The sequence below is a fragment of the Orbicella faveolata genome, unplaced genomic scaffold, assembly GCF_042242905.1.
Source record: "Orbicella faveolata isolate gen_17 unplaced genomic scaffold, um_ofav_v1 contig_47, whole genome shotgun sequence".
In the NCBI taxonomy this organism is placed as follows: domain Eukaryota; kingdom Metazoa; phylum Cnidaria; class Anthozoa; order Scleractinia; family Merulinidae; genus Orbicella; species Orbicella faveolata.
Window position 1 is genome coordinate 21,300,646 of NW_028301577.1, and position 23,585 is coordinate 21,324,230.

At 36.0% G+C, this 23,585-nt stretch overlaps 2 protein-coding genes and 1 pseudogene across 6 annotated transcripts; 2 read left to right on the forward strand and 1 right to left on the reverse strand.

Moving 5' to 3' along the window:
• Window positions 1–14: 14 nt before the first annotated feature.
• Window positions 15–5,340, forward strand: LOC110067674 (uncharacterized; annotated as a pseudogene). Its single transcript, XR_016204053.1, has 9 exons — window positions 15–260; window positions 564–602; window positions 1,011–1,180; window positions 1,369–1,535; window positions 2,244–2,372; window positions 2,734–2,841; window positions 3,037–3,139; window positions 3,519–3,675; window positions 4,352–5,340. The product of XR_016204053.1 is annotated as an uncharacterized LOC110067674 (transcript).
• LOC110067592 (uncharacterized) lies at window positions 4,264–6,411 on the reverse strand. Its single transcript, XM_020774938.2, has one exon. It carries the CDS (start codon window positions 6,244–6,246, stop codon window positions 5,341–5,343), a length of 906 nt encoding a protein of 301 aa, XP_020630597.1. The 5' UTR covers window positions 6,247–6,411; the 3' UTR covers window positions 4,264–5,340.
• Window positions 6,412–14,718: 8,307 nt separating this feature from the next.
• On the forward strand, window positions 14,719–23,399 carry LOC110067649 (putative E3 ubiquitin-protein ligase RNF144A-B). Of its 4 annotated transcripts, XM_020775002.2 has the most exons (10): window positions 16,003–16,134; window positions 18,091–18,186; window positions 19,154–19,398; window positions 20,377–20,481; window positions 20,650–20,710; window positions 21,111–21,211; window positions 21,359–21,459; window positions 21,593–21,740; window positions 21,942–22,031; window positions 22,857–23,399. In XM_020775002.2, the coding sequence occupies exons 2-10, from the start codon at window positions 18,174–18,176 to the stop codon at window positions 22,971–22,973; spliced, it is 981 nt and encodes a 326-aa protein (XP_020630661.1). In that variant the 5' UTR covers window positions 16,003–16,134; window positions 18,091–18,173; the 3' UTR covers window positions 22,974–23,399. The 4 variants fall into 4 exon arrangements, with proteins under 4 accessions (XP_020630663.1, XP_020630661.1, XP_020630662.1 ...); XM_020775004.2 differs by lacking the exons at window positions 16,003–16,134; window positions 18,091–18,186 and adding an exon at window positions 14,719–14,991; XM_020775003.2 differs by lacking the exon at window positions 18,091–18,186 and having other exon boundaries at window positions 16,004–16,134.
• The last annotated feature ends 186 nt before the right edge of the window (window positions 23,400–23,585 follow it).

A 23,585-nucleotide genomic window follows, 5' to 3' on the forward strand; every position in this document is an offset into this window, starting at 1 on the left:
GTTCAATCCCGTTCCCAGATCACTGTGCCCTCGGTTGACCTTCACGGACCGGACGCCTTCAAAGATGGCCGCTCCTTTGTGCATTTGTGCGCAAATTGTAGTTTTTCCTCAGGGACGATGCGAGGAAGGACCTTTCGATGTTTTTGTAGAGAAAGGCTTGATTGCAGCGATTGACAGGTGCACAGGAAATTGTGGCAGTGAAAAATTAACTTGTCATTTTCTCACCCCTGGGTTTGTGGATATTCACAACCATGGAATGGGTAAGCTTAGTTTTTCTTCAAATTCGCGGATGAAATAGCAAAATAATCTTTATAATATATTTATCTTGATTATTCCTTTTATTAAATTACATATTTTTTACTGAAACTAAACCAAAACTGTAATCCAAGGTGGAGGGAAGGGGAGGGGAGGGGGTGGGGGGTGGCCAGGGGAATCCCCTACCAAATGAAGATGTTGTCAATTTAGCACAGGGTCTAATACCATTTGGTGTCTTCTGAGAGAGTGCATGCTTTCTGTAAATGATCATATTGGCAGGTACAATCCCATGACTGATTAATTTACAGGAGGAGCTGATGATGTTGCAGAGTTTTGGTTTAATCCAGGTATGTTTTGTGATAAATGGTTTTTGTTTTTTGGCCTTTATTTTTGAAGCTACTGTCATTAGATTTGTCATTATCAAACTTTATGTGAGTATATCTGTAGGTTAAGGTTACTAATAATCATGTATGAGTGTAACAGTCATACAACTCTAAAGCTACATAACAACCAGCCAGAGGCAATTTAATGTCAGTAAGAACACTTTGAAACCTTCTATGGAAAAAATAGTTTAAAAAGGTTTCCTTGAAAAATTTTCAAACAGAAATTTATGCACAAAATTTCCACAGAGAAACATTACCTTTAGAAATTTTTTTAGTGAAAAATGGAAAATCCTCCACCAAAATCAAGCTGGTTTGATTTCCCTTGGGCATTAATTTAATTGGCAGTAAATGAAGGAGTTTTTTTCTTTGCAGATTTTACAAGAGCTAAGCTAGTTCAAAGTGGGACAACATCGTTTCTGGCTACAGTTGTCTTCCCAGCACATCCTCTGAGCAATAAAATGGGCAAACTTTTAAACACCCTGGAAAGCCATGTAGGACTTGTTGACAGAGAAGGGGCTGTATTAGAAGGGATCCATTCAGAGGTGAATAATAAATGACGGTCAAGATGACAATTTTAAAATTTTTACTAGGAGTTTGTTTTTCATGATTTAACTTGAATAGTGTTTTCATATAATATAAAAGTTAGAAATGGATGCCTACCAAAGAGAGCAAAGTACAACAAATTAAAACTTGTGACTTGCTACCATTTTGATTGGTTGTTATTTTTTAGGGACCTATCATCACAGACCTTGGTGGTCTTCCAGGAAGTTACAATGAAATGACTTCTGATGAGTTTAAACGGATCCTTGAAAAGATGCATCATTTAAAAATCATGACAATCAGTCCTCACCCAGAAGCATCTAATGATTACAAGAGAATAAAATGTCTTCTGAAAAGGTGCAGACATTAATAATAATAATAATAATAATAATAATAATAATAATAATAATAATAATGACAAATAAAACCTTTTTTTTTTCTTTGCAGCTTATGGGATTGTGAATAGATATTAAATCAATTAAATTGAATATATACATGTAAATGAAAAAAAGTTACAAGATAAAGCTCAAGAAACATACTTATGTGTACAAATGTGAAAGGAGGGATTATCAATCAAAGAAGGATTATCAATCAGCAGATAATGAGTCAGGTTATCACAGTACAGATATAAATTATTATAGAGTTGCTTGACTTCTCTAACACTGATGTCTTTGATGTTCTATACTGAGCCTCTCCGTTGTTTGCTTTCTCTGCTAATTTTGATGACATTTCTCTGTTAATTCCTCATTCCTGCTTTCAACAGAATGTGAATTAGACTTTTTCCTTATAATTATACAAATTAAAGCAGAGAAGGATTATCATTCATACTTACCAATTCTGTGTATGGAGACTCTCCAGAAGACTGAGAAAAAGTGTAAATTAAAGTGGTTTCAATTGTTAATTTTTCTTGCATCCACTTCAAAACATTCTTCCTGCCCCTTTCCTGGCTATAACTCCCTGACCTTTTGTATTTAACAATGATGAATAAGAGTTTAGTAAGTCTCAGGAGTTAGGAGCAGGATTTACCATTTAATTTCTAGTAATTAAAACCATCTATGTTATCAGGGGTGTGGTACCAGCTCTTGGTCATGATAAACAAGCCACTGAGGATGAAATCCTAGCTGCTTTGTCTCTGGGTGAAACACAACAGTTTCATTTGACACACCTTTTCAATGTCTGCTCGTTCCATCACAGGTAAAAATGTCAATAAAATATAATTTTTAATTATTTAATGCTTAGGATTATTCCCTAGCTCATTGTTTTTTATTCTTTGCAAATCAATACTTTCAGTTGGCATGGTCTGGTATAAACAGCAACCTTAGATACAAGACTATTGAGTATAACCCACATTAAACAAGAGCAACATTAATTTTATTTACTTTAAATTATAGATAAATATATTTAGTTGCTTCTCTACCTATCCACTTATGGACAGACAGACAAAAGAATGAATGGATAGACAGACAGGCTTATTAAATTTATTTATTATTATTATTATTTTATTTAATGCAATTATTTATTCATTTGTTTGTTTACCTGTTGAGTTTCCTCTCAGATCTCCAGGTCTGGTCAACTTTAGAGTCCTGGATGAATTGCCAAACCTTCCAAAGTACAGAGGCATAAAAACTCCCACAGTGGAAATCATTGGAGATTTAGCTCATGTGTAAGCCAAATTTGCTTGTAAGGTTCTTTCTCAGTACAGTAAACTCCTTGTGGGATCTGAACAGAAATGTCTTCTCCTGAGTCAAACCCTTTAAAGTCACTGTTGCAAGTTGTCTTGCAATCCCATGCATTTGATTTGCACGGTTTTACTGAGGTTACTGGACATAATTTCTATCATTTTCCCTTTGATTTACAGAGATCCCCTAACAATATCATTGCTGCTGAAGAGCCGTCACTTTAAGAACATTGCTTTCATAACTGACTTCCTGGAGCAATTATCAAGTATGGAAACAGACAAAGTAAGCTTACTCCATACTCCTTAATGTATTTTAAGCACTTGCTTGTAATTTGGTGCTTATCCTTAACTGATTGAATTGTCAGTACCATAATTAAAAATACTCCTGGGTGGAGAGAGATCAAGCACTGTACAAGTTAACTGTCTTGAAAAATAAAAAAGTACAACACAGTGATTCCAGCCAGCACTAGACCTTGGATTGCACAATCCAGAAACCAATTGGCCACCATCAATGCCCCCATTCTCTCTTTAGTAGCACCATTTTACAATTCTGATGATCATGTAGTGCTGTGCCCACATGGGGACTAGCAAGCAATCACATTCAGTCAGTTACTGTTAATTAGTAGTAACCAATCATTTCCATACACTGTATGTTCATCTAGTGCAAGTGTCTCCCAGTGGTCGCACCATGTCAATTATTGGAACAAACACCTTGGCTGGTAGTTGCAGCACTCTGCTTGATACATTTCATTTGCTGTTGAACATTTTTGGAGTCCCCATAGGTAAAGCCGTGGCAATGTTATCAGAGAATCCTGCCAGGTAATTCGAAAACCATTCACTTGTAACTTTCTGGTTCAAAGACAAAAATATAAATTCTCCTTTCCAATTGCTATATTTACCATAAATTATCGCAAGTCTTCTACTGATAGTTTTGAGAAGTATTAATATCCGTTGTTGTTTATTGTCTATATTCATAACACCTTCCTGCCAAGAACAGTACTTTAGTAGACAAATAACATAGTCAAGCCTATACAGTCAGACCTCAGTAATTTGGATTTGGTTAGATATTTCAAATTCCTCGTTATTTCAACCGTTTCCCTTGAATTTGTTCTTTAGTGAGTTATTTATTATCTGCTATTTTGAACTCCTGCTATTTCAAACTATTTTTCAATTTCGCTGAGAGTTCAAAATAGTGCGGCTCAACTGTATTTAAATGTAAATATAGGACAGGGCTACATGTACTGTAGGTTATACAGATTTTTGGTCTGTACATTATAGAGGTGTCTGTATTATTTTGCAAAAGCTATCTCGAAGAAGAGGTTTGATTGTGACATATTTCAGCAGCATTCTGTTATTTCAATACATGGATGTCTTCAAAAATGCAAGAATAACAAGACAATAGCTATCTTACAGCATACACATATTTCTTTTATTCTAAACAGAACGAAATAAATTGTATACCGAAATGTGTTTTTACATAAATTTTTGGTTTCAGAATTGCCAAGATTTCCCACACTGGAAGAACAGAAGTGGGCAAAAGGGCAGATCTGCTTTTATTTAATGAAAATTTAAGCCTTCTAAGAACTGTAGTTTATGGAAAAGTTGTTTTTCAAACAAACTAAATCAGACTTTCACAAGAAAATGGCTACATAACCCACGCATTTGGCAATTTCTGTTTGCTCTTAAGGTCGGCACACACGAGGGGACTGCAACTAGTCCCCTGAAGAGTTTACACAAAGGGACTGGTCGCAGGGTCTTGTCCCACGAACATTTCATACGAAGCGTTTTGAGGAACAAGTCACAGGGACTTGTCCCAAACATTCAAACTGGTTTGAATTGGTGGGACTAGTCGCAAGGACCAAACTTTGGTCCCTTGTGACTAGATTTTGAAGCAAAAATGGCCAGTTCACACGATAGGACTTGTCCCCGCAACTTGTTGCAGGGACTAGCTGCAGGGACTACCTAGTTCCCTCATGTGTGCCGACCTTTAAAAAGCACAAGAATATTTTATGTAAAAATGAATCTCTCGTTCCAATTTACTGGTATTTGCAACGAGAGATCACAATATAATTTTTGCAGTCTGTAAATAATGCATAATGAAATTAATATATGGATATACTACTTTTGTAATTTTTTAATAAAAATATTTGGGAATATTATGTAGACATAATTTATGAACATTTGATAATATTATTAATGAAATACTCAGATAACTCACACACTTTTGTCTTATCTTGGCCACTTTAATAAATTATGAAAACATTACTCTAAAATTTGGGGAAAACTTGAAAATGCTATAATATGGCTACTGTTTAGACAGATAATCTTGTTCCAGACTTCTAAATATTTTAAATTACTACTAACTATGCCATGCAACAATGCCAACAAAAAATGTGAAGATCTCTATTCGTAATATATTAAGCATTTTACATTTAGAATATGAACATTCAAAGTGATTCACTGACAGTAAATTTTTTTTTTTTTTCAACTTTTTTGTGAATGTGTCTTTATCCTTATTTTTACTTTTCTTTGTTCCTTGTCTGGACTTTGGTCCAAGAGATATGATTGCACAGTTTGTGATGTACTGAACCGCATGTCAACATCTGAGTGGAAAAACGCAGGAAAACCTATAACCACTGCAAGAGTTACGACATCGAAATACAGTTTGACTGTGTTGAAAGTAACACTGTATAACGATCCACCAAGAAAATAGAATGGCATGAACATAACAGCGAGCGTTAGGGCACAAGTTGCAGTCAGGCGGTATGTTATGGATAAGCATTTGAAAAAGATCTTTAAAATGTGTTTTGCCCTTGAGCCAGTGAATGAGGGATTGCTAAAAAACAAAATCGCAGAGCACGCCACGTAGATAATAAAGACACATTTAACCTCGATCAACCCGCAGAGCACTGAAAACGAATGTGAAGGACAGTTTGCTCCGCTCATGGTGCCATGTTTCAGGAGAGGTACGATTTTTGTGTAAATTACTGCAGATAGTCCGCTCATAATCGAGATTGCAGAAACGAGGAGAAAGGCCATCTTGCGTTTTCTTTCCTTTTTAAGTTCATCTTTTCCCTGATTTGTCACAAAAATACCAGCTGCGTTTGCAACGCACGTTAAAGACGAAATTTCCTGAATCGCCGTGATCAATCGGCAAATGATGGGGTCCACTTTCCACAAAAAATCTCCTGGGTTTATCAGATATCCCAAAAATGGCCAAGGAATCAACAACAAAAGGTGAATAGTCAGATTCCAGGTGTTTGCAGTCAACTGAAATCCAGCGAGGGCTTTCAAGGCATGTAAGTTACTCCACTTGTACTTCATGTGAGCCCAGAAAGACCAGGTCATCCAAAGACCAAGCAATACGGACGAAATGACTAACAGCTCCATCGTGCAAAATTCTATAGCGTTATAAATTAGCCTTCTGTTATTCCTATAACCTCGTCTTAATATAACTTAGACAGTTTCCGCTATCTTTAAACCGCAAGAGACACTTTTTGTGCTGAAAGTGAGTATGGCAACGACGACCAGCTTATCCGCCATCTTTATGTGAGTTGTCGATATACGGGCAGCGGTAATACGCTTGGTTGGTAAGCACGATCCTTTGAGTAGACTGCAGTGGAGTGGGCATTTAGTCGTTGCTCTGTTCGGTGTTCACTTTACCTTGCGCAAAAGCGTTAAAAAATTGCAGGTGAAGCCTCCATTTTTCATAGCAGAAACGAACACAAACGATGCTAAAACATTAAACTTAAACTCCGCTCTCCATGCCGCCAATAACTTTATACATTCATTTATTATTTTTATTATCATTATCATTATCATTATCATTATCATTATCATTATCATTATCATTATTATTATTATAAGTCCTTACCTTGTATATACCAATTTGTATGGAATATGTTAATTAATGTTATGATGATGATGGTAGTATTAGTATTAGTTGTAGTAACCATGATATCATGACATATATGATATGACAATGATGATAATAAATTATTATTATTATTATTATTATTATAATTACCGAAAACTTAAGGAACAACAGAATTTCTGAATTTTTTTACCAGATACATGTAAGATTCAAGTTTGTATGGAAAAGTGCTCAATAAAGTTTGTTATTGTTGTAAATAGTCCTTGAAGTCTTGCCGCTTTTAACTTATGGTGCCGAGTTCAATCCGTGAGCCTAGGGCATTCATAAGTCTACTGGATTTCTTGATGGATAGAGTCCCAAGTATGTGAGCGGTTCCAAGGAGGACGGTCTTCTGTAGCTCTGTTATTCTAATATTGCCTTTTATTATTATTATTATTATTATTATTATTATTATTATTATTATTATTATTATTATTATTATTATTATAATTTACAAACGGTTTACAACTTGTAACAAATATCTACTTAACAATCTTTTTTTTGTTAACCTAATTACTTCACAACTTCACATAAATCTATAGATTAGTAAACGTAAAAAAAAAAGAGAAGACAAGAAAAGTAAAGCAAAATAGACGAAATATAAAAAAAGTTATTTTTTTTTCTTAGAAGCGTGAGAAAACTGTCAAAACAAAGCTTTTTTTCTTGTAAGCAGCTACTACATATGGAATACTTTGCTATAAGAAGTGAGTCATTCAAGGAGTATAGGTGTTCTCTACTGTTGAAAATTCCGTACAGAATCATGCTCTCTGTTAATGTGACATTTTCTTTAGTTTTGCCAGTCCACTATGTTTGGAATAAGTCCCAGAAGGATAAAGTTAATTGACAGCGCAAAAACATATGATCTAAGGAATGTCTGTCAGCAAGACATTGTGGGCATATGTCATCATCACATATCTTGGCTTTAAAGAGACTAACTTTTGTTGGAAGAATGTTATGAATAATCTTATAATGAAACGTTGTTTTTATGTCACTTTTTATCTGGAAAGGTAGTTGGTACACTCTGTGAATATTATCTTGAGTAAAACCATATCTAATAATTTTGCTCTCAGCGGTTGGGAATAAGAAGACTTTTTTTAGCATAATAGAGTAAACGCTTTTGGTGGAAATTTTTGTTGTGTTCTTTTCATTTTCCGCTACATACGAAGGAGTCCTTTTTATTGCCAGCTTCCAAGGGGCCGGCACAGAATTAATTAAGTCGAAATAAAGAGTGAAGGGGGTTTCAAGATGAAATTTTTCAGAGAAAAGATTGAAAGGGAGGAAGTTAAAGTTATTGTCGAGGAGATCTTCAACCCGTAGAATGTTTTTTTTCTAGCCAGCTTTTATAAAAGGGTGCTTTACCATCTATTATTTTGTTGTGATTATTCCAAATTATTTCGTTGTGGGGGGAAGTATTCTTTTGAAGAGCAAACCTCGTGTTTTGCCAATATTATAAGATGTCGCTATAGAAGTCTGGGAGGTTGTTAAATTGCAAGAACTTGACGTCGGAGTTGCATTGTGAAAGAAATGATATTCCTCCAAGATTTCAAGCGCGGCTTCAGGGATGATTTTCCACGATGCGTCAGACCTGGATTGTAGACATTCATTAGCTGCATTCATTATCCCAGCTGCGTTGGTTTATCAGACACAAAATATCTGAAATCTCATGTCAGACACAAAGGTCCGCTTGATCAGGAGTCGAGCGCACTTACTCACAACTTTCTACTGATAACATGCATCCGTTAGGTCATCAGTGCTAGAGTACGCTTCTCCAGTTTTCCACAATTCCTGCTTCCGAACTGCCTGTGAGACGAACTAGAGGGGGCTTACAGACGCTTGCAAGAATTATCTTCCACATTTATTACACGCACTTTTTGTTCGGAGACAGTCCTTAGCAGTCAAAATGTTTCTAGACATCGGTAATAATCCTGATCACAAATTATGCTGCAGATTTTTACCAGAGCCAAACAGAGGAAGAGGCGGAGTGGAGGCTCGGTGGCCCTGTGGTTAGTGCGCTCGTCTACAGATCGAGCGGTCTGGGTTCGAGCCCTGGCCGGGGACATTTTGTTTTGTTCTTGGGCATGCAAGAGACTTTACTCTCCCAGTGCCTTTCTCCACCCAAGTGTATAGATGTGCACCGGCGAATTTAATGCTGGGGGGTAACCTTGCGATGGACTAGCATTCCATCCAGGGGGAAGTAGAAATACTCCTGGTCGCTTCATGCTAAGGAAACTGGGATAAGCTCCGGCCTAACGGGCCACTTGGCTTGTATGCAGACTTAACCTTTTAAAACTGATTTGTGAAATATAATAATCCACGATATCACATTCCTATTTGCAAAGCAAACAGACTAAAGAGTAGCTTTTTCCACAGCAATTGCGTATAGACGATTTTATTTGGGGTTTTTCACGGATCACATTTTAGCATAGTTTTATTATTTAAATTCATTTGTAAAGTTTTATCTAATTCAGTTTGAGAGCTGTGGTTTTAAAGTTTCAATAAACTATTCATCCGTTTGTCCTATCCATGAGGCCACGGGGCCTCCCTAAGGTTACATTAAAGAGACGATTTAAAACTACCTGAAGGACTTTCCACAAATTGCTTGAGATTTCCCAAAAAGTTGCCCGCAGTTTCTCAAACAGTTGCTCAAAAGTTTCTCAAAAAAAGTCAAAGGTTGCTTTTTGTAACGAAAGTTGCTCAAAAGTTGCTCTCTTCCTTTATTTGGTCTGATTCAAAAATAGGCGAATTGTATAACAAAAGTAAGATTTCGGAGCATTTTTGTGCAGCTCTTGGACGTAACCAGCGTTGCTAAATAACTTTGTCCTCAGTTAAAACCAAAAAATGTATATGAGTGAAAAAATCAGTATTAATCTTGTAAAAAATTCTAGAATGAGCTAGCTAATAAAATTGTTGACGCTATTGTCAAGAATTCTAACCATTTTCATGCAATTTAACTGCAATAAGAGTTGCTAAAAGCGAATAAACTTGTGCCATTTTGAATTTTCTTTAAAAATCCACTGACCTAGCAGCCCAGCTGCATGAGTCTTGCACCCATGATCTGCTCCAGGGGGAAGGGAGATATGGCTATAAGAATATTCAGCCTCGGCCGGGAAAACAATATTCTTATTTAAAAAGAAGAGTGTATGAAGCTCTTATTTGTGCTCGTTGCAAAGGGCTGTTGTCAATAGGCGAGGAGTTCTACAAGTCGCTATATGGATAAAGAACTGAAGAAACGCTTGTTAGGCAGGTTGGTCCACACTGGACTACTGACATTTCAACTACAGTACAAAATGGCATGTCAGAGTTAAAGGTTCCCTCTGATGAGCTAGGCAAAGCGACTAGCGGGTGATTCGTTATGCTTTTGTTTGTCTTGTTTCAGTTGTCTGGTATATGCATAATTTATTACACCGTCCGTATGTGTCGTCCACTTGATCAGAAAGACTGCCATTGTCTAGAAATCTGTGAAGCCATTGTTCGGGCTATTTAACATGTACATAAAATCTAAGACAACACCAACGATTGGTCCGCCAAAAGTTATTTGTTGTACAAGCTCACAGGTCAACAACCAACCGATCCGTGAATTCGCAGCCGATGTCTTCTCTTGAACTCTCCACGTTCAAAAATATTTCTCGTCAGTTTGAAATAGGGCAAAGGGATCGACAGCCAATTATGGGGGAGTGGTCATTTTCAGGTCATTTTGGTGAGTAATTTGATACTTTTACCCCACACTATCATGTTGCATAACAAAAAACATGGTTATGGAGTTCTGAAAGCTGTATAGAAGCAAACGTTTCGGGAATAATTTCTTCGGTTTTATACAGGTTTCAACGCTCCTTAAACAACTGCTGACGAATTGATTATATATTTTTCTATGCGCGTGCCACGCATGTAAAGGTTATTTCTGATTCCACTAACTTAACGTTCTTGGTCGTTCTTCCAGTCACGTAAATTCGATGTCCTTCTTAATTTCAAGAAGAAACGATAGATTACTTCTGAACACAGTACGGCGTCACGATGGCAGATGCTCAGTAAAATTTTAATATGCCCAATATTTTAGTCTTGTTCGCATCAATTATTTCTGAAATTGAACGAAATAAGTTTTTTTTGCCACGTAACTTCTAACCAGTCCGTAATATATTATAGTAAAGTACTGTTATGTCAGTTTTCAGAACCCTCTGAAAGCAAGTGGTATTTTACCAGCTGATTTTCTTATCTGAGTTTTGGCGAGTATCACGACATTTCAGTATCTATGTTTTATTTAACCTCATTCAAATCAGGACCGGAGTTTTTGCTCACAAAACACATGGAGACTCAAATTATTCCCTTTCTTAGATTCTGGTTATTGTGCCTGCCCTCCTCGACAGAGTCCCAGACATTTAAAATGTCCTACGTAATGATGGGATTACGTTCGAGCAATTACTTTACCCAAGTATTGCCTGTGTGTATGGCAAGTTGAAAAAATAAATTTTTTTCTTCGTTACTCAGCTCAAACAAGCCTGTGAGCAAGTGTATCACCAAGCAGATTGAAAGTATCGGGATTAATTTACTCATTTAGTTGAAATGCTGTAGCAAAAGGCGTTTAGAACAATTTTTTGGAAGCACGGGAGACCTTTTTTACTTGCCTCGAATTATGTAGGGATTACTGCAATAGGTATGGGTAAATCTTTACATCAACAAAAGCTGTTTTAAGAGTTTTAAAATTATTAAGGAGTCTTTTTTTATTCTAGCAAGCTATTAACACTTCACTAACGGAGAAAATAACTCTAAATCCTTAGGCATAAAGAACGGATTAAATCACTTGGATCGAATGACGCAATCGGGCTTAATATATGAACGCCCTTTAGTTTGCATGGCGGAAAAATTTTCATAGGTATTGTCAGTTCCATAGCTCGAGTTGTTTTTCATCTTCACAAGACGTTTTCATTAATTATTTTGTTCTGATTAAACCAGTGGCTACGTAAACCCTTTTTGGCTTGTGTAGACGACTGATCGCTTTATGGGCCCAAAGCAGTCTGAAAAGCTAAAGTTGCGCGCGGCGCTAACATACACGCACCTCGCGAGGCCAAGGCGACATGCACAAAACGTTCCTACAATCCGCAACCTCATTTTGAATTATTCAGTTGCGCATTGTTTGCCAGTGAAAGGACCTGAAAGTAATAAAATTATCGCAATTTGTAAGGAGCCGAGAATAAATGAGACCCAATGAATATTTCAAGTTCGGTATATCGGCAGAAAAATGTTAAAGAGTTTTACATTTCAACAGACGTGGTTTACATTTAGCTTGCGACCTTCAGCAACTGCTGACCTCCGGACAATTTGCTAGACAGAAGCGTTCTTCTTTTCTTTAAACAATAAAAAGTTCACCCACACTACAATCATGCAATTTTCCTTGGGATGATCAGGAATACTTGTACCCGATATTCGTCGATTTGCTTAATTGATTTTCTATGGGGTTTAAAGAAAGACAAATGAAATCTTCATTACCCTGTAGTTGACGGTTTCCTATATTCTCATTACCTGGCTGCTGGACAAAAAGATTTGAACTGATAAAGAGAAAATAAAGGTTGATAGCTCTGGGAAATTGTCTGTTCAAGTTGTCTCGCCAGTTGCCGTAAACACCTTAATAACAGTAAAACAAGAAGAAGAAAGAAAGAAGAACCATACAACCACTCCGAAACGTGAAAATGTTTCTGCCGTTCAGTTGAGAATATCCAATCAGACAGCAGTGAAGCGTTGACGTACGGACGTGATGTGAATTTTAACGGTCTTGTAAATAAAGGGTGTTAAGCTCATGATACGCTATTTGATTAAACTTAAAGGATTTCTTTAATACCTACATATGGATCGAGTGTTTTCAAAGCTGCTGGAATAATAAAAGCCACGCAATATTCAGGCAGCCTCGTTCTCGGGTATTTTTCTACCTCGTCTTCATGCACCAGACTTCGTTGATGTTTTTAAACATGTGATGTTCTTTCTGGCCTGTGTACTGCCGCTAGCTCGTCTTAAGAAAAATCGGATCGGAGAGAGGCTTCCCTGCGTTTTCTTCGATAATCATGAACTTTGTCTGCATAAATTATCCAGGCATTAAAACTATTTCAGTAACACGACATTTGACATCACACGTGAAAACAACAAAGGAACTTACTCTTTACATGTGATCTTTGCATGAGCCCGTTAGGGTAGTTAATGACCAGGCATGCATGTAAGTGACCTCTGCCAAGTTCACACGCATAATAATTTTGTCGCCATAAAACTCTGATTGCTTCCGTTTATCTGGCTTTTGCAAACTTCCAACTTCTAAATTTAAATTTAATTCACAAAGTCTTACAAATCTTCATTGTGGTCAGTACGCCCAACTCTTGAGATATTTGCCAGTGTGACCGATAAAACCCAAAGCACTTAGCTCAAGAATTTACAAACGTTACACTTAACCAATCAGGCCTTTTTCCACACATTCCGGAAAAAAATCACGTGGCCTGAAACATGATGTCAACCTACGGTAAAAAACAAACGTCCTTTTCGTGAGAAGAACGGGTGGCTGTACGCACAGAGGCTAACAACTAGAAATAAATATATCAGGCTCACGTGGTCGGAGCGAATCGTCTCGGTTACGTCACTGAAATGAGTTGACTGTGATGGCCTGGAAGAGAGCCGCACAGGAACTTGACCAATGCAAGAAGAGTAAATTGACGACTCGTTGAGTGAATTTAAACGGGCTAACAAAATTCAAATACAACCTAAGGACCTCTCCTGTTCTAGAGTACACAGGCTCAATTAAGACGTAAGTTTAGTAGTTTTTGTATAACTTTACTACTAAAGAAATATTACGGTTTTTTTTATTGAACGTGCCTGGAAAAAAAAAAAAAAACCCGAAAACAAAGGAAAGGGGATAATTTCTTTAATAAAACTGCTCAAAAAGAAAAATAAAAATATTATAAGTAAAAGACTACTGGAAGACTGACACAGCATAGTATATTTTAAAAAATATTTCGTCTGGCCAGACCAGCCTTCTTCAGGTTTAGAAGTTACTAAATTTTGAAAATGAAATTACAATATTATCAGTAATGGTGGATGTTGTAACACATATTTCGAAACTAAAAGGAGTGGCGGAATGAAAACAAAATAAAGTAAGGATAAAAACAACAACAACAACAACAACAAAAACCAAATAATCTAGTACAGCAAGTATTTCTTACAGATAACAGCAATGGGTAACGAGAAGCAGGTAATTTTTCTTTAAAGAGAATATATAATACAAGAGAATATATGAAAGAACATATGAAAGAACGTATATTTTAATGTTCCATTCCACTCAATGTTTCATTAATTGCCGTGTATAAACTGTAAACTTTAGCTATTGTGGCCCCTTTATTTGGAACAGTCTTCCTTGCGATTTAAGAGAAGCAGAGTCCCTGAGGTTATTCAAACGCCCACTCAAAGAAGATGAATAAAGCACGGTATTCGTAGAAAGGAACTTTTTTATTTAATTGTTTTTATTTTTTATCATATTAGACATTAGGCATTAAATGTATTAGCTGACGAATACTTTACCGTGTTTAGATAAAGATTATGTATGTATGTGTTATCATTACCATTCTTGCTACACGTAGTGCTATTCAGGTCGGGGAAAAGGCCATGTGAATGAGGTTGTTCAGTAAATTAGGTTTCAGCTTATCAGAAGTTAACGTTGGCAAATACGGTTTTGAAAGGTTTGTTTTAGCTTTGGCATCAGGGTTAGACCAATATATAGGTTTAAGGTTAGTTTTTAGTATTTGGTCAAAGTTGACGTTAGGCTACAGTCTCTGCAGTCCTCATTTTACACTGGTGGCAACATGATATATTCTTTGAAAAAATTACCTGCCCCCCGTAACCTGTTTCCCTTTAAAAACCCTTTTAATACCCGTACACGTATGTCACTAACGTCATAATTTTTGATTGACAACTAATTGGTTCGTGACTAAAATGTTTGTAATAGAACCCGCGCAAATGTCACGCATTAGTAACGTCATTTACAATTGACAAAGAGAAACATTATCTTATAACTGTCAATAACAGAGTTACTGTAAAGAGATTAATTACATTTATGCACGTAGTGCCGTGCTAAACATCTCGTGATAGACACGCACTTTTTAAACCATCCGTGGCCAGTTTTCGTCGATTTAAAATACTGTCACACCGAACCCAAAGAAGGCTTATCTGAAGGAAGTGAACATCGACTATCTCAGGTATTTGACTAGCCGAGTGGGTTAAATCGTGATATCTTCTACCCCTGTTCCTTGTAATCCCGGGCTTCCAACAGAATTCGAATATTTTGGCGGCTGGGGAACAACAAAAGTCAATGAAAAGGAAAATAGTCTAGCAAAAGCAGGAAATTGCCAAAAAAAAAAAAAAAAAAAAAAACTATTGCTATTACAGACAAACTTTTATTTCAAAAATTGGGACGATTGTTCAAAATGTAACAAACAACAACAACAAAAAAATACTTTCATAACTGCAGTGTGAAATTTCATTTTATGAAAAGAACCGAGTTTTGTTTCGCTTAGGCCCAGTTCAGACGCCAAACTTTTCATGAGCTGAACCTAATACGTTGAATTAAGTACATGAAATGTTCGGCGTCTGAATCGGCTATTTGAATTTGGAACGGCTCAGCCGTTCTTCCCGCCTAGCTCAGGCGGGAATTTCGGCTTTGGAACGGCTTTGATTCAGACGTCGAACTTTTCATGTGCCGAACCTAATGCATACACCTTGCCTGAAAACCGCTGATGTTTCGATGTGTTTTGGCTCAAACTAAATTAAGTTCGGTGAATTAAGTTCGACGTCGGAATCAACAGGCGTACTTTTGATAATTTGGGTCGGTCCAAATTCGAATTAAGTTCGGCTCATGAAAAGTTCGGCGTCTGAACTGGGCCTTAGGAAGCATTGAAGAGGTGTTTTTGCGACCCAAAATTTTGTAAAATTATTTAACCTCGTGATACGGGTCAGGGTGTGAATACATGCGCGCTAGGCAGGAAATATTTTTATCGGGGTGCCTGACAATTTTGAACTTGGCAATTATATCATTGATTATGTTTTAAAGTAACTAGATTGCTTATTACTGCATGAGACATGTAAAATAAGACTTATTTTTTCGCCTTATACGCGACTTAATCGGTTCAAAAAAGCCAGGAAAACATTGCGTCCTAGATTATCCTTCCCGACCCTTGTAAAGACAGATTTCGCACCCACCCTACCCACCACAGTATCATTTACTTTATCACGTCATGGTGAAAATGTCCTCGTTCTTCGTCGCCTACGTACAAACTTCTGCGTTTCTTTCTTCGCCTTCAATGAAAATTTGGAGTTAAATGGCTTCTTCGTTGTCGTTTGAGGTAATGAATGTACTACTTTACTCAGCTAAACAGCCGTTTGTTTCATTTCTAGTTATCTAAAACCAATACATCCGGTCATTATGACACGTAAAATTGTATTTTTCTCGCTACCCATCGCGTCGCGTGAATCTTGAGTGATCTGTTTTTGCGTATTTTTCTTGGCCTGAGGAATTTACTCAACAAAACCAACCAAACCTTGGATGGATTCTCCGATGCAACAGAAAGAATTTTAAGCCGTTAGTTTACAGATGTAAATTTCGCCGGCACTTCTTCGCGTGAGGGTTTTTCAAAGTGCTTTCGTTTTGTCATGCAAATTCTGTGAGTGTGAAATTGGCAGTGTTTTAGAACGGTGAAGCAAAACACGCAATCGTTTGAACCGTTTTCAGCTCGCATTAACAATATTACCGAGTCCGTACATTTTGAATCAATAGTCACTGGTAAACACTTGCACAAAAGCGAATTGAAAGTTGTTCAACAATTCAGGTGAGCTGAAAGTTTAACTCGATTTATTTTTAGCTCTTTCGATGTTTTATAATCCGCAACAGAACCGTAATTGATTGAGCAGAGTTTGAAATGTTCGAACTATTGTGTGCTACGTCTTAAATGTCTGCCCAATCATATGTGTATTTTATAATTCACCTTAATGACATTTTCCAACTGAACTTGGAAGGCCTTAATTGAATATTTGTTGACAGAAGGTAAATTATCAATAATTATTTTATAAGTTTGTTATATGTGTTAATAACGTGAAATATGAATATATTTTAAAATTGCTGTAATCAAGTTTTCCTTAGGCTAATATAAAGTCATTGTGTATTACTTCAGAAAATAATCGTTTTTGATAACATGAGTTTAACTCCTAAATTGATTTAATTTCCCCTGATTATGTTACATTATTGCATCCACCCTGTCTGCAAAACGTGTTTTGTAATTTCATATTGATATGATACAAAAAAAAAAATCTTTTAACTTTTTGTAACACAGCATTGAGTTATTATTGCATATTTTTTCCTGATACTTTAACATACGAAATCCCATCTAAGTTTTGAAGTCTAACTCTCTCAAGTTGTGAAATACATTAGCCTTCTGATGAATTTAAGTTTTTTTGCCAGAGGGCAAATTCTCAGACATTAATAGCACATACTAGAAAACCACAATGCAGAGAAAGAAAGAGAAAATAATTAGAAACTACCCAGGGAAAGCAAAATTGCCCTCTTGATCACTGCAACCTGTTATTACTCTGCAAAGAGTTGCCAGGATGTTTAAAACTTGAAGAAGCTGCTAGACCTATACCTGTATCTATTTATGAGTATCAAAAATTCTTGTTAACAGAAGAAATTCAAAGCAGGTTGAGCTTTCTAAGAATCTTATTTAAAATGTAAATATTTATAGCAACAGTCCTATTAGTGGTCTACTATTGCAGGGATGCATCTGAATGTGAAATATATGTACAGGATGACAAAGCATGACATAGGATTTTGTCTGAATAGAACATTTTGAACTTGACAGCCTGTTAAGTGAACTGTGGTGCTCAAATTGAGTTGTTTGTCACCAAAGTTTGAATGCCGGAAACCATGCTTGACCATGGATAACATAAATATTGATGGTGCAAACAAAGGATTGAATGCTTTGCAAGCATGTCTACCAACCAGAGTGAGGTTCTGTAAATTGATTTTTGGTTGACAGTTATGGGTGAGAAATTCCCATATCATGCTGACTTTTTCAGGGCCATAGCGAGAAAAAACTTACAACTAAGACAATGTCTGTGGAAAAATTATGACTGAAGCAATGTCGTCCATGGTTAATTCTCATCCTATTGTTAATTAAGGGTGTTTATAATGACTGAAAATAACAAAAACAAACAAAAGGACTGATGCAAGTGCCTCGGTTTGCCTAAAGATGTAAATTTCTGATACCAAATTACCAGTAGATTGTTTTTTTTTTTTAATCACATAGTTGAATTCAGATGCACACACCTGGATATAGCCAAAGGCTCTGAGAGGGTTAACGTCATTCTGGGTCTAAATAGATTGGCGTTCATGAGACTAAATGGTGAGAAAACAATGTTTTCTGGTAGTTTTCACTCTTTCAGGATAGTGAAACTGCCCTCTGCATGTTGAAAAAGTCATCATGGTAAATTCTTGTACCCTGAAGGCAATAAACAAAATTTGGGCAACCTGTGCGAACACTCTAATCGAAAGCAGTCATTATTTAAATGTAACACATGAAATTCAGCTCTTTTCACACACCATTAAGTTTGAGACTGGTTGCGGTTTAAAATTTATTGCATGAATAGCTAAAAAATATATAATATTTATTATCTGGTTGGTCATGCGATGCAGAATATATTAAGTAAATAGCTCACTGCAAACCGCAAGCTCACTTTGTCAGAAACTTTTCTATTTAATAGCTTTGTGAGTCTTTAAGCTAAGTATCTGCCAAATCTACTCAGAAAAGTAGTGATAGTTTAAGTATATTTGGCACAATCTTCGGTGGGGGGAGGGGGGAAGATTATTATTAATAGTAATAAATATTTGGCCCTGCTGAGTCATAGCTTTTACATTTAGCGATTTGTAAATGTAACAACTTTCTTCGATTCAGACATATAACCTTTCTATTTGAGACAATAAATAACTGAAAACAGATTTTGTCTGAGTTGTAAAGTTCTACAAGATGCAGTTGAGCTAGTTGATGTGATCTATGCAAGAAACACATTGTCTAAAAATAAATAAACTGCATCCATGAATAGATTAGTTATGTTCTGTCAGTTACCCTTCGCTTACAGAATATCTTTAGTCATTACAACTTTTTGTGACTCTGTGATGTACATGAGCTATTAATTATGTCTTCATTTATCTGTTGTCAAATCCTGATATTTTAATTTTTTTACAAGTGTAATGTGCTACTGTTTATAACTGTACTTTGATCTTTACGTAGATCACAATCTTTAATTAATTCCTCGCTCCCGATCAAGGTCTGGTGCTTACAAGTACTTTATGTAAACTGCTTTGTTTTTCAGAATCACTCAGGATTGCCGTCAGCTACATAAGTTCTCTGATATGTACGATGGTTCCCACTGTTCTAGCAACTTCAGCCCGGCAAGAAGGAACAGCTTTAAAACAGAGGTGTAAGGCTACCTCAGCATCACAGAGGTTTTGCAGGTCTAAAGCCAGCAAAATGTTTTATTGCAAGATTTGCCTTTCAGAGTGTCCAAACAAGAAGGGACAAAAGCTAGACAAGTGCGCTTGTCTGTTTTGTAGCGAGGTACATACTTCATGTATTCATTGTCATCATGTCCGCTCTCCATGAGAACCACTCAAACATTAAGAAGTAACATATTTGGTACTTCTCTGTAATTCAGTCAGAAGCATTAAACTACTAGGTTTTTCAATACCTACTTGGGACAAGCAGGGTTTTATAATAAAAAAAACTCCACAGACTGCACAATCTCAGCTATTTGAGAAATAGAAAACATGTACTGTGTTCATATCAAGTTATAGAAACAGGAGTGGAAGTTTGAGAGAACGAGAAATGCTGTAGGAACATGAGTCGTAGGCGAGTGTTTCTGCAGCTTTTTCGAGTTCTCCCAAACTTTCATGAGTGTTTCTATAACACGATAGAAACACGGAGAACACGTTTTCTATTTCTTTTAGAAAACACCATGACAAAAAAAGGGAACAACTTGTTAACATCAAAATGTAAATTCTTTTTGCTCAAGCCATCATTACATCAACAGCTCATGCTTGTTCTGTGTTTCTATTGAGTTATAGAAACACGATTTTTAACTAATCAGCGTGCATATTTTCTTAGGGCTGTTTTCTAAATATTAATCCATACATGTATACACATGTAAATATAGTTAATACAACATGTTTGGAAAATTATTTACCACTCCCATTGCTGAAGACTTGTTACTAGAAACTTTGTCCAACAAAATCAAGCTCAAACCAAGATGACGTCACATTTGTTCAATGAAACATTCATTGACTGAGTTTAATAATAATAATAATAATAATAATAATAATAATGATAATGATAATGATAATGACAATGGTAATGGTAATGATAATGATAATGATAATAATAATAATGATAGTTTAGCGTCGAATACTAATCAGGTAACATCCACAGAGTCAAATGCTAGAACATGTATGGAAATTGACCTGATGTTTGTCTCTGGAATAAAAAGGGTTTACTTTTAATAATATTATGTTTTTATCTATTCATATCATTTCTTTTCAGTGCCTGGAAAAATATGTGTCGTACTCAATTAACACTGGAAATGTTCTGAAGTTACCCTGTCCAGATCCTTTGTGCACAAAAAATGGTTATATAACAAAGAATGAGGTTAGCTGAGTTTTCTGGATATTTAAAAAATATATATATTAGTAAAAAATTAATGTTAGTATTGATCTTAATAAAATTAAACTATTTTAAATTATAATTATTATAAACTAAAGCTAAAAGGAGATGTACAATTTGTGTTAATTATTATTTTAATCTCAATTATCCTAGATTACTTTGATGGTCAATGATGACACATTTCGCAAGTATGTGAGGCTACGTAAAAATAAAGGTACTTTGTTACTATTAATTATGACATTCTTGGCTGAACAGAAGATGTGTTATGTGTAGGTACAAGCTAGTGGCTCAAATCTAGTTTGTCTGACAGCTGAAATCCAAAATGGTGTACATTGTAAAATAGAAGATGGGCAATGGTGCTAATCAAGTTAATTTTAATTATCAAATCTAATACTTTAATGGGCCTTGCCCTAGTCTCAAAAATCAGTGTAAGAGACGTCAAAACTTAATCCCTGTTTGTGAATTGTCTTTCACAACCATTTAACGGTTTAAGGGGAGGGGGGGTTTCACAGTACTGTGACTCTGTCACTACACAAACCTGCTGGTTTAATTGAATGGCATGTAAATTTCATCTGTTACTTTTAATAATTATTAATATGACTGTTCTATTACAGAGGTTGCTGTAGATAAAACCAAAACCTTTTGTCCTATGGCTGGATGCGAGGGAATATGTGATGGACTGCCTAGTGTAGCGCAGCCTACAGTCTGTCAAGAGGTAAACAAAAACGCATTTACACACAGCTGCATTGTTTAAGATATCATTGACAGTGATAACTGTAAGACTGAACATTTAGTGTGGATAGGACTGAAAGCAAACATTTTTCTTAGTCTCTTAGTTTCATGTAAGTTGTTTCTTCTTCAGTGTGGGTATACTTTCTGCTTTGCCTGTAAAGAAAATTGGCATGCCACCATGACATGTGATGAGTACAAGGAAGTCATTTCTGACTCAGAGTCAGGAGCAAGGTAGGACTACATAAAAATTTCTAGCATATTGCCAAATTAATTAATAGACTATTATAACACATGCCCTATGTAATAAGGTATCTTGTGCCACACCAAAAAGCTTTAATATTTACATTGTTTGTTTTTTTTGCAGATTTGTGGACATTCTGAGAGAGAATGGTGGAGACATCAAGGAGTGTCCGCTGTGTCAAGTGCTGATAATGCGAGAAGCTGGATGCGCTCAGATGATGTGTGGTCACTGTAAACACATCTTCTGCTGGCATTGTCGCAAGTCACTGGATGTAAGTAATTGAATGATAATTTAACTTTACAAGGCTGATGGTGTTAATCGTAATTTCCGAGCAATAGCTTCGCCCCATTTCACTGTTGTGTTATCTTGCCCTACTTGAGTGGATTTAATATTATTTGGTCTAAAATGGTCTTGAAACAAAAGTAACCAAGTTAAGAGTACCTGATTTTTTTTTTTTTTTTTGGTTTCACAGAGCGACATCATGTTGAGACATTATGATAAAGGTCCTTGCAGAAACAAGCTGGGCCACTCCCGAGCATCACTGTTTCTACATAGAACACAGGTTAGTGTTCAAAAGGTTTCTCAGTAATTTACACTTTTGGTACTTGATATTAACTATGGTTGAAAAAACAGAATATTTGAGTCACAAGACAACCCCAGAAGCGCAATTTCAGCTTGTCTCAGAAATTAACACTTTGTGTTACATTTCCTTTATAACAATTGCTGTAGTAGTAAACTATGACTGAAATCAAGATGGGATCCTGATCAGTCTCAAATTAATAATTCCAGATGACATCAAAATAATGAATATCACTCTTAAAAAAAATCTAGTGCAGGCATTGTAATTATTGTACAAAGCTTTCCTAGCATACAGTACAGGAAATTGTCATGCTTAGTCAAGATAGTGGAATTTTTAACAATTATTCCACGAGCACACATTGGATATGAGATGGTAGATATCCAACTTGGCACTACGCATAATATTTGTCCCATACATGTATCCAATAAGGGCGAGTGGAATAACTGTTTAATTAAAAACGCCCCCAAAATATAGAAAACTAGACTAAAAAAATTACGCATACGCCTACCATATTTGTAGAGCATGTTTTAATGGCTCATAACCCATGATGGCTAAACCAGTGAAAACTCTCGAATTGCATTATCCAATGATCCAGATTTTAATATACTATACAAGTTCAGTTTGGCAAAAACCTGTATTGTATGTGGCTGTATCACTGTTTTGGTTGTATGCAAAGACGCAAGTTTAAGCAACCACTTAAGACAAAACAGATCGCTCTTGGGGAAACCACAAGCAATGCTTACCAAGACCACAGGATACCCAGTCACAGACGCCTTTCATTTTCTGTTCTTGCCTTTTTTTTTTTAGGTTGTTGCTGGATTTGCTTTCTTTGGATTAATGGTCTTAGTGGCATCTCCATTTCTACTATTAGTCTCACCTTGTTTGTTGCTTTCAAAGTGTCTTTTCCGCAAAGAAGACATGTAGGACAAATTTTGGCCACAGAAATGAACTTGGTTACCAAGAAATTTACTGTTTTCTCTAACAAACTAACTAGGTTTGGTTTCATTAGAGGTCTTTTCAAAGAGAAGAGGCCAGTTAAAAATATTCCACTAATATTAATGTTGCATGTTTTCAGCAGTTATTCTGTATAACAGAAAAATTTAGATTGTTTTAAGCTTTTAAAGACTTTTAAAGATTTCAAGCAGTGAAACATACAACAGATACTTGTATTAAATGATAATGAATGCGGAAACAAGATTTCTGCAAAAGTCATAAATTATAATAATTATGCTGTTCAGTTCCAGTTAGTTTCAGTTTTTTTTTTTAACTGGATATTGCTTCCTCTATAAGGAAATCAATCATTGTAATAATCCATTAAGTTTAGCTGTAAATAAAAGTTCTTTACCATTAGATTGTCATAAGTTATTGTGTGATTTTCAAGTTTGCTTAGGGGAAATCCAAGGTAGGCTTGATTACCAGCCCCTGTTTTGGGAAATGCGCCCAGGCTCAGGCACGCAGACCCGAGAGAGGGGCGGAAATTGAGCCTACATCCAAGGCTGTGGTCTAAGAAAAATTTCGAGGAGTACAAAGTTTTCT